At 40.1% G+C, this 11,874-nt stretch overlaps 1 protein-coding gene across 7 annotated transcripts in view; it reads left to right on the top strand.

Moving 5' to 3' along the window:
- Positions 1-10,332, top strand: part of GPSM2 (G protein signaling modulator 2) — a 38,530-nt gene extending 28,198 nt beyond the window's left edge. For all 7 annotated transcript variants that reach the window (XM_072128501.1, XM_072128505.1, XM_072128502.1 and 4 more), the window contains 9 exons: positions 951-1,066; positions 1,166-1,321; positions 2,039-2,147; positions 3,787-3,916; positions 6,253-6,323; positions 6,954-7,133; positions 8,800-8,959; positions 9,104-9,321; positions 9,644-10,332. In XM_072128501.1, the coding sequence (XP_071984602.1) occupies positions 951-1,066; positions 1,166-1,321; positions 2,039-2,147; positions 3,787-3,916; positions 6,253-6,323; positions 6,954-7,133; positions 8,800-8,959; positions 9,104-9,321; positions 9,644-9,811 (1,308 nt within the window). In that variant the 3' untranslated portion in view covers positions 9,812-10,332. The remainder of the gene's footprint in view (positions 1-950; positions 1,067-1,165; positions 1,322-2,038; positions 2,148-3,786; positions 3,917-6,252; positions 6,324-6,953; positions 7,134-8,799; positions 8,960-9,103; positions 9,322-9,643) is intronic.
- The last annotated feature ends 1,542 nt before the right edge of the window (positions 10,333-11,874 follow it).

An 11,874-nucleotide genomic window follows, 5' to 3' on the forward strand; every position in this document is an offset into this window, starting at 1 on the left:
TTGACAAAAATTTTTTTGGACATTTTAATATATTTTTTCATGCATGCAAGTTCAATTGATTTTTGTGTAACGTTGTTTTATCTGATATTTACAGTAAACACATAAGTTTACAGTAAACACATAAGTTTACAGTGGGCACATAAGTTTGCAGTAAACACATAAGTTTGCAGTAAACACATAAGTTTACAGTAGACACATAAGTTTGCAGTAGACACACAAGTTTACAGTAAACATATAAGTTTACAGTAAAACACATAAGTTTACAGTGGACACAGAAGTTTACAGTGGACACAGAAGTTTACAGTGGACATAAAAGTTTACAGTGAACACAAAAGTTTACAGTGAACACATTAGTCCACAGTAAACACATAAGTTTACAGTAAACACATAAGTGTATACACACTTCATATTTGTCAGAGCTATCGAGTAATAATCAAATTCCAGTACATGTAGAAATTTAAACCATCTGTTATTATAGCAGGACCATAATCATACTAATGATTATTGCTCATTGGTCTGTCTCTATATAAATGAAGTTGTAGTCTTGTATGACCATATTCTCTGTTATCTATGCCAGTCCCATATAGTACAGCACTCTGCTATTCTAATGGGAGCAGGTCAGGAACAACTACTGCTCCATTCAAAAAGGGGATGTGGGACTCTATCCTTTAGATTTCTGCTTTCACTACTGGGATCTAAACCAATTGCATTCTTCTGGCCTGTTGATAGTAAAGAAAGGTTATGTATGTGTAAAACCCCGCTTTGAGACATACAGAAAGACAACAGTATTTGAGCACACATTTCAGTCTTGATTTGTTTCTTTTACTTTTTTCTTGATTAGTTTCCTTATATCCTTATTGGTTTGTGCTGTTGTTATGTTGTTTTATTAATTGCAGTCACATTAATGGGTTTGCAGCATTAATAACATCTTCACTTTTCCTTATATCCAGCGGCTATTGATTGCTAGGGAGTTTGGCGACAGATCGGCAGAAAGAAGAGCTTACAGTAATCTTGGAAATGCCTTTATCTTCTTGGGTGAATTTGAAATGGCAGCAGAGTATTACAAGTAAGATATTATTTTTGTCTCCCTACACCGTGTCTAAGCCAGTGTAATATCAAGTTATTTTTGCTTCCCCATAATAATATGCATTATTTTGTTTTGCAGACGAACCCTTCAGCTGGCCCGGCAATTGAAGGACAGGGCTGTAGAAGCTCAGAGCTGTTATAGCTTAGGCAATACGTACACTCTACTTCAGGACTATGAGAAGGCCATCGATTATCATCTCAAGCATCTTGTCATTGCTAAGGAACTTAATGACAGGTGACAGCTTGACTTTATTCTTCTTTATAGTGTGCTTCAGTGGGTTATAGGGGTAGGTCTATGTAGGCGTCCCTGCACATCAGAAGAAGCTTCTTCATAAGTGTTAGTAATAATACGTCATACAGGAAGTAAGGAAGTAAGAATGAGGAGTTATTACAGAATAATTTCAAGTGCAAACCTGAATGAAACTGAATGAAATTTGGGACTTATTAACCCCTTCCTGCCTATGCCCATGTACGGAGCTGTGTTATGGCTTATTTTATGCAGTGAAATTGGTGAAAACAACACATTTGCGCCGTATTTTGTGGGCTTGGATTTTATAGACCGCCTCTGGTCTTCAGAAGACCCGAGGCTGTCATGGCGACGGATCGCCGATAACGTCACTGGGAACGACGATCTTCGGCAAGATGGCAGCGCCCATGCTAGCACCGACCGCAGGTGTTACCGGTAAGCCATATGCAGAAAAGACTTACCGGCTATGGAGAGTATTACGTCACATGTCGGTAAGGGGTTAATGATGGCCTGATGTGCAGCATTAAAAGATAAACCATCAAGCTGCCTGTCAGTGTATTCAGCTACTTGGGCAGGAATCGGGTGTCCTTATGCAACAATTTACGCTATTCATCGATGGATATTCATTTGTTAATTTATTTTATTACAGTAGGTTTGTTCCCAAGATTTTTGTGGTTTTACTATAGTGATATTTTTGTATTATAGGGTGGGAGAAGGTCGTGCGTGTTGGAGTCTAGGTAATGCTTACACTGCCTTAGGAAACCATGACCAAGCTGTGCACTTTGCCGAGAGGCATCTGGATATCTCAAGAGAGGTAATGAAGTGTTTATATTCGTATTGTGTGAAGATTTGTTTCGTGTCTTATATTTGTACCCTCCAGATTATTGTAGAGTAAGTGTTTAAAAATACAGTACCTATTCACAAGAGATATGTACAATTGGAATAATTCTGTTATTGTGAGTCATTAGGTTCCAAACTTGTTACTCAACTCTAAAGAAATCTCTAGTATTTAAGCATAACCGAATACAGAGATATAGTCACTAACACACTCATTGGAGGTATGACGATCATAAGAATAGTTGTAAAGCCACGTCTGGGTAAAGCCCCATGAAACCGTAACTGTTCTTCATTTACCTGTTAATTGCTTATTGCTGTCACGGACTCTGTCAGGGAAGGAGGAGGCAGCCATAAGCCAAATGGAAGCGTGAATGATTAGCAACTTTATGAGCCAGAAGGGGCATCTGTGATGTACACAGATTTGCTAATTTTTCAAAGGCCTTTTTCACTAAAAATAATTGATTAACTAAATCCATGTATTTGATTGCCTTCAAAAGGGCTGCACCAAGTTCAATTACTCTGGGACTACGACTGCTGGGACCAATAACAAGAAAGAGTACTGTCCTGTTAAAGGAAATCTACCACCTGGGTGCAGTGCTTCTAAACCAAGATACACTTGCAGGCTGGCGTGTCCGTCCTGAAACTCCATACACTCTTCTTCTTTTCTTCTATTAGCTTAGTTTTTGAGAAAAAAAAGTCTTGAAATTTTGAAAATAAGCCTTGGGGCTCCTGGCTACATCAAAGACCACTTCTGACTCCATCGCTTTCTAATTATGCCATTCAGCTTTTCTGCCCGCCTCCTCCATCCCCAACCAGAGGAGGCAAATGGAAGCTTCTGTGATGTAGCCAAGGAGCCCCAGAAGCTCATCTGCATGATTTTAAAAGCCAATTTTTACAAAAACTAGGCTCCTAGAAGCAAAAATAAGAATGGATCCTGTTTCAGGAGGCACATGCCAGCATGTACGTGTACTTGGTTTTAAAGCACTGCATCCATGTGGTATATTTCCTTTTAACCTTTAAATCAAAGCGCTCCATGTCTTCTTCTATCATATCCTGCTCTTACAGGGCAGCATGATCCCACAACTGCACTGGGAAAGTAGCCTAAAATAAGCCTTATGGCATTATATAAACTTATACCATTGGAAACTACTATCATCTGCACCATTGATTTCTGAAATTAAAAAAATAAACCGTGTAATATACTTTGTTGAAGAGAAATGCTTCTGTGTCCTATATTTTTTTTTCTCCTTTCTTCCTTGCAGTGATCAGAGTTTCTGACTCGCAGTTCTGGAGTCTGTACTCTGTGTACTGATAAAGGAGAGCAGGCAAAACCTTATGTTCTTCCTCTAATAATATTTTGGTTAATAATCAGTCTCTGTAAAGGGACGGGTCAATCCAGTGACTGTTCATAAGGAGTTCGGTTGTTAGAAACTTTAACAACAGCTCCTTATCTGTCCTTATCTCGTGTCTGTGTAGGATAGAGCAAGAAGAAGTGAAAACAATTGGAGAGAATAATACTTTCTCCGCAGGGGAAAGGGGGAAGAGTAAATCTGGTGCAGGGGGCTCCCCCTGTGATTTCACAGATTGCATGATCATTCTTGATGTCTTTTTCACAGTTGGGGGATCGTAATGGGGAACTGACTGCACAGCTGAACCTCTCTGACCTACAGATGGTGCTAGGACTGAGCTACAGCACCAACACTTCAGTGCTGTCTGAGGTACCAGATTCAGAAAGCAGTTTACTTGGTAAGTATATAAAAAATAGATTTTCTTTCATAGTTCATATATATATTGTTCTCCAGGTTAAAGGGGTTTTCCCATGAACAAAACTTAGGCCCTATCCATGGGCTGAACAGTGGGGGTCTCCGTGATGAGACCCCAACAGATCACGAAAACGAGGGGTCCGTCTGACCACTCAGCGCTGCGTCAGATTAATGGAGCAGACGGCCGCACATGACGGTTCTGCTCCATTAATCTCTATGGAGCTGACAGAAATTGCCGAGAGCTGCGCTCGAGCGGTTGACGGAGCTACGTTGGACCCCATCGGACCCCTCCTTTTCGTGATCTGTGGGGGTCTCAGCATGAAGACCCCCGCTGATCAGCAAGTTGGGCTAAATCCCGTGGATACTGCCTAACTTTTGTTTGTGGGAAAACCACTTTAACATGTTACATGACTAGTCTTTGATTCTTTAGACTAAGGGCTGGCTGCTTCCTAATTTCAGTGTTAGTGGGGGAAATGATCCATTTGCATCAACACTTCTCCTGCTTTGTGCACCTGTGTGGAGTGTGCATCTTTCACATACAGTAAATGTACTAGTACCTTTACATGGCCACTATTTTTCCATTCACACAAGGGACTTCGGGACCACCATACTTGAGATCTTGGTCCCTGTGTATTTCATACAGCATATCCTCTGAGAAAATCTATTTAAATTTTAAAGGGAGCCTGTCACCAGATTTTCTCTAACAAACATAATGACAGGTTCCCATAGCACTATGCTAAAAAGTGCATAGCTCATATCCCCAGAAAATTTACTATGTAAGCCTACCTGGCACCCTGCCGGAAGGAATCGAAAGGGGTATGTGTTATTCATGCAAGTCACTCTGTTTCTCATTCCATGTGTCCGACATTTCCCTCTCTTTGGCTGATGTCATGCTCTTAGTGGTTATCATCACAGCCTTGCAGCGCTGGGGACCTGGGTTCAGGTCCCAGGGTCAACCTCAGCAAAGAGTTTGTATGTTCTCTCCTTGTTTGCGTTGGTTTCCTCTGGGTTCTCTGGTTTCCTCCCACACTCAAAAAACATACATACTTGTAGGTTGGCTAGATTTCGAGCCCCATTGGGGACAGGGACCGATTTTGAAAAGCTCTGTGTAGTGCTGCGTAATCTGTGTGCACTATATAAAAGGAATTATTAATAATAATAATATTATTATTATTATTATTATTATTATTATTATTATTATTATTATTATTATTATTATTATTATTATTATTATTATTATTATTATTATTATTATTATTATTATTATTATTATTATTATTATTATTATTATTATTATTATTATTATTATTATTATTATTATTATTATTATTATTATTATTATTATTATTATGTGGGCCGAGCCACATAGTGACTCACATGAATAAAACTCACCCTTTGTGACTCGCTACTTCTGGCAGTGTACCAAGTAGGCTTACACACAACCAAATAGAAAACCATCTGACTGTTCCAAATCCAAATTTTGGATGCTGGAAGAATAGGCTGCAGTCACCAAAACCAATCTGACAAATAAATATTTGGTGTGGCATTTGTAGATTAAAACATAACTTTTACTCAAAAATGCATAATAATTGAGCAATAGACAAATACATAAACATAGTGCAACTAACAATTAGCTGAGTATGTACCATACAGAAGCATGTTTAGATCTAACCAAATGTGAGGATCTACGGGTATACGGCAGAGGTTGGTGCACAGTCCGTATGATGGTTTAAGGGATGCAGGAGAGATATTCACCCTATTACACCCTAGCTGACAGATCTGCACCAAGCACCCAAATAGATCCTGCTCCTTTATTACTCATTGGGGCAGATTTATCAAGCTGTCTGAAAGTCAAAATATTTCTAGTTGCCCAAGGTAACCAATCACAGCTCAGCGTTCATTTTACCAGTGCTCATGAATATTTTAAAGGGAGCTGTGATTGGTTGCCATGGGCAACTAGAAATATTCTGACTTTCAGACAGCTTGATAAATCTGCCCCATTATTTCTGTATGGTACTTACTTAGCCAATTGTTATTGGCACTGTGGTTATGTATTTGCAAATTGTTCGATTTTCATGCGTTTTTGAGTAAAAGTTATGTTTTATGGTAAAAAATTATGTTCTATGTCACTGTTTATTAGTGAAAATCTGATGACAGGTTCCCCTGTAAGTAGAATGGAAACGCTGGGGAAAAAATAATTTCAATCAACAGTGTTAAAGACCCTCATAAATTATACAGATATTCCCCACCTGTTATTTGTATGTAATGTTCTGTGTTGTATGAGTTAAGTAGAGAATTCATTCTTGCATTCACTTACAGGTGCGCGGCCACGTTTGAGCAGACGTCACAGTATGGAGAACCTTGAACTTGTGAAGCTAACACCAGATAAGGTGACTGATCTGAACTTGTCTTGTCTGTCTGCTCTCTGGGCTTGTGCAGAATTTATCACTGTACAGTGTGGACTGAACTGTGCAGAAGACAATGAACTCCGGAACACTTTGCTTGTTTGCTTTGGTTTGTTCATTACTTTGAAGCGCCATTTTAAAAGCCAAATTTTTAAAAGATTTCATTATTTAGAAAATTGTAATGCTCATAGGTCGAACCAATTACCATTTTTGGGAGGTATTTTTAGCCAAGCAGGAGTATATAATTTTCACAAATACATATAAATAATTTGCTGCTGTTTGGAACCTGCATGATGTAGAGGGTAAAGACTTTTAGCATGAGGGCGTTGCAGGACTAAGAACAGGAAGCCAGGAGACGTTGGCCAGTTTAACCTCCCCCATCGCCGGCCTCCCCCACCCCATGGCGTTCCCTGGTTCCAGCGCCGTCTCTTCTGTTTTACACGGTCATGTAACTGGAGTTGGTACTGGGTGACTGAGCTCTGGTCACTTTCTTGGCTGCCAGCAATTACATGGCAGATAACCAACCCCCTGTGAACTCTCCCCTTCTGCCCGCGCTTAGACTTTCTGTGGCTGCTGCTATATTGATACTTACTTTGTCTGTGTATTTATCTTCAGGTGCAGAACTGGAACAGTGAGATCCTTGTGAAGCAGAAACCTCTTCTCTCTAAGCCTTCTGCTAAGCTTATGTTTGTCAATAGACTTAAAGGCAAGAAGTTTAAGAACACTGCGTCCAAAGTACTGCAGGACGCTAGTAACTCTTCAGATGCCAACAGGAAAATGACAAACTCTCAGCGGGTAAGGGTTTCTTTTTAGTTGTTTCTTTATGGTTGTTTATTTATTTACAGGGGCACGGCAGCTCCAGCAACTTGTGGGCGAAGTAGTGGTAGTGAAGCTGCCGTGCCCCTGTAATGAAATGTTTACCATGTTACCCTTTCTTCCTCTGTGGTTACATACCATTTTTACTAGGCGACTGGGATCTATGCTTCTCCTCTCCCTGATAGCTCTTTCATCTTGACTATTATATCACATTATTATACAGTAATAATTTACAGCATTCCTTGTGCGATGTATAATTTCACAATGGAAAATGGATAGTCACATGCAATGTGTAATTAGAAAAATAAGAGTTTGTAGGGAACCATTTGGTACAATACTCTATAGAAATAGTTGTGTATGGGAAATACATTTTTTATATTTCACTGTATCAGATTTCACTGGGAGAATATACTAAATTATATTTGCTTTTCTCATTTATGTTGTATTGTACACGAAATGTCATAGATATGTGTGAGTATACATTGCTCAGTGATTTATGCTGATCAACCTCTTTGGCTTGACTGTGATGTATTATTAGCAGCATAGCTCTAAATGTCACACAGTCATAAAAACTGGTGTATCAGGACACGGTTTTGTACTTAGATGTACAGGCAGTCCCCGGGTTACATAGAAGATAGGTTTTGTAGGTTTGTTCTTAAGCTAAATTTGTATGTAAGTCGGAACTGGATATTTTACAATTAGCCACATTTTTTTTGGTCTCTGTGACAATTAGATTTTTAAAATGTTGGATTGTCATAAGAACCAGGATTAACAATAAAGCTTCATTGCAGACACCTTTAATAACTATTATTATAGCTGGTTATTGTAGCCTAGGGATAAAGTACAGTAAATTAACAATTACCAGAGGTCCGTTTGTAACTAGGGGTCGGGTGTTCTGAATTAGGGGACCGTCTGTACATACATATAATAGGTTGTCCCAACACTTCCTGATATCACTCATTTAACTTTTATTGCACACCAAACCTCCATAAAAGTGATTGGCCAGGAATCAGTAGTTGGTCGGTGGCGGGCTGCTCAGAGATCCCACTTCTAAAAACCTAGAGGGTGACAGCACTGTTAGCTCCTACACACAGAAGCCAATGGTTGCAGGATGTGGCCTGTGGAAGGGAGTGCGGTTTTGGCATGTGAGGTTGGCTACTGTGTATACTGAACTACCAAGCAGCAACACTCCACAGAATCCCCTGGTGGGTACTCCTGCTTTACTTATCAGTGTTTCCATGTGTAACTGTGCTGTAGCATATCATTTGTAGTTAGGGATTCTGGGGTGTCTTGTATCATTTGCATTTTTGTACATATAAATTGCATGCTGTGTTCACTCTCTTCTACAAGTCTAAATAAAAATTGATTTCCAGGCAAAACAAAATGAAACTGAGGGTATAGTAATATCAAGTGTGTTTCTTTAATGACTAGACCGCACTAATACACACAGCCCGCTGTGCAAGTCTTAATGGGAATTGTAGTGTGGTATTTATTTTTTCAAATGTTAGGTAAGACTCTTTACACTGTATATTACACATCAGGTTAAATTATGGTGTTATATTTGCATCTTTACTGACAGTTTTAAAATCCCCAACAAAATAGACTGTTGCCTTGTTGAATTAACTGGCTGCATCCTTATTTTCAGAAATCTGCCATCCCGGACAGCATTGGAGATGAAGGATTTTTCGATCTATTGAGTCGATTTCAAAGCAATCGAATGGACGATCAGAGATGCAGTTTGCAAGGCAAAAACATTCTAAGTGTGACAACAGCTACATCAACGCCTCCAAAGTCCATGAGAAAATGTATGTTTCTTGTTCCGCATCCCTGTAATGTTATAGTAAACCAAGACATCTCAATAACCAAGTTTCTGGTGTAGACAATGAATCTCATTTTATAAAATATCTTCAACCTTTTTGCCCATTGATTGTAATTCCTTTTCTTTCCAGCCTTATCTGCGTCTGCAGTATCCCCTCATACAGATGAATTTCTGGATCTCATAGCCAGCTCCCAGAGCCGGAGGTTGGATGATCAGAGAGCTAGCTTCAGCAATTTACCTGGACTGAGAATCAACCAACCGCACAACAACTCCGTCCTAGGTCACCTTATGGCCACTGAGAACCGTGAACCAGATGACGATTTCTTCGACATGTTGGTGAAATGTCAAGTAAGAGAAAGCAGCTAAATATAATGCTTGTACATTCACCCCTGAAGCTCCTCCCTGGAGCCTTACTGTAGTGACTATGTAAAAGTTTACCAGGAGTATACATTTGTGTTTGGTTCCACCAAGTGACTTCTTGCAGGACCTGGACCTCATGGCTGCCTTACTGGTTAGCCACTACTGAATAAATTTATAAGCTCCTAGAGAACCCCTCATTTATTTTGGGAAACCTCTAAAAAAAGCACCATTTAGAAATGTTCTAGTGTGAAAGAACTTAAAGATCAGAGCAGGCAAATATTTATACCAAGATGTTCCTTTTTTATTTTAGGGCTCACGGTTAGACGATCAACGCTGTGCTCCTCCTCCCCCACCCAAAAAAGGTCCCACAGTCCCGGATGAAGACTTCTTCAGTCTTATTCTGCGTGCACAGGCCAAGCGCATGGATGAACAGAGGGTGACCTTATCCTCCCACCTTAAGCGACCAAACTCGAGCTAGAAGGAAGCTGGAATACTATGTCCATTATGGATAGAGATAAAAATAATAATCAGGGTTTTTTCATAGTACTGTAACTTTTATACTCTCATGTAAAGTACAGCCAGGCACCTTTTATACGTTGTGTGTGTGGGCACTTCCAGTGTTATACTTCCCTTCAGTCCTCATTAACCCGAAACCAAACACTGCCATTGTATGTTGATGGTCACATGACACGGATGGGCTAGCTTCTCTCATATTAGAGGGGCATCCACAACAATGTAACTGTATGGACTCTGCAGCTGTACATCTCCTGTGATACAGCAAACCGGAGTAAGAATTACCTTCTAGGTAGTGCACAGCCTTTCTGTGTGGAAAGTTGAATTTGTATATGTATATATGTGTGTGTTCGTTTTTTCTTTGTTTTTTAATTTTTATAAGCTATGCCTTTAAAAAAAAAAAAAAAAAGTTTGGATCCATGGGGCTAAGGACTGGCACAGCAAGGTTTGTGCTGGACTTCTGCACTTACTGGTAAATCTAGACCATATACTAAAGCACTAAATGATTGTTGTGTAAATATTCTAACCTGGCATTAACTGGTAGTTCTAATCTTTTTATCTGCTGGAAACCTGCTGTGCTGTGCTCAGTGGGTGCCTCTCGTGGCAAAATGATGGTACTGATTTTACAGAGATAATGAACAAGAAACCAAGTGGGGAAAGCAGAGTGAATGTCCATAAACTTTCTTAGTCTGGTACAGTAGATTGTAAGGGGTAAGTAGGGGCCAGGACCACGCTGATGCCCCTTATCTTCTGTGGATAAAATCCACCTTGTTTGAAATCATTAGGTTTCTCATCATGGCAAACTGTATGATGGTACGGTCAGTGTTCTGCCTGGTCTGATTTTTACATGTTTGGTTGTGTGGTAATGTATTCATGCAATTTTAGCTAATGGGGAATGGAGAATAATCTTGATTTTTCTACACCACTAATTGCTTGGTTTTTTTACGTGTATTTTTTCCAAATCATGTTACTATGGACCAGGAATAAAATCCTAGTTTAGAACACTAATACAGTTTTTTTGTATTTTTATTTCTTCTTTTCTGTGTTGACATTTAACCTGACACCTCACTAATCATCTGTAGTAAGAGGAAATTCAGAGAGTGAAAAGGAATGATAATGTCAATATCTGTCCAGCAACCACAACCAGGCTTGGCGCTAGCTGTCAGACTAGGTAAGTGGTGGCGAACTCACCCTGTGACGTCCCTGCGGCTAAAACCCTGCCTGCAGCAGATTAACCGCCCTGACAAGGGCGAACCCACTATCAGGAACCTAACTGACGGTCCTTGAGTGACCCTACAAGATGACAGGAAGACTTACTTCGTCTGGCAGTTGCTGGATGGTGGAGCGGACAGGTAACCGGAATACAGGAATAGACCAGTGTTCACACTGGGGCACAGAATACTAACACAGGTCTGAGACCGGGAAAGCGGGATAACACCAGGAGAGACACAACACTGAGGGACAAACAACAGATACAGACAGACAAGCGGAGTCTAACACACCGGGCCAAAACCAAGATGGCGGTGAGGGTGAAGAATCATATAGCAAATAGAATGGTCGTCAGGAAAATCAGAAGTCAAAACACAGAATAGCAAACAAGATAGCAAGAGCACAAGATACGCAGATAAGACTGAATAACCAGCAAGGTCTGATGGGAGTAGGCAGGTATATAAGGCAGTTCCCGGACCCCTCCAGCAGCCACTGGGGGAACTGTCCATCAGGCTAGTAACCCTTGCTGGGCAGGGCTGAAATGCAAGGAGCAGGGTGTGGCTCAGTTAATCCAAACACTAACCCACAGTTCACACACAAATTAACCCCACCTATTCTGCCAACTGTGGATAGAGGGACGTTTTGGCACGTTAAAGATAAGATACAAAGTAAATAGAAAAAGGAGATCTTTGCTTCGGAAAGAATAATTTATACTTGTATAAATGAATGGTGACTACTAGAAATTTAGTATGTTAAAAAGCTTTAGGTTGGGGCTGATTTTGGCACAGATCTTAGGTGTTTCTAATGATACAAGCGACT

This window comes from Engystomops pustulosus, chromosome 10, assembly GCF_040894005.1.
Source record: "Engystomops pustulosus chromosome 10, aEngPut4.maternal, whole genome shotgun sequence".
Taxonomy (NCBI): domain Eukaryota; kingdom Metazoa; phylum Chordata; class Amphibia; order Anura; family Leptodactylidae; genus Engystomops; species Engystomops pustulosus.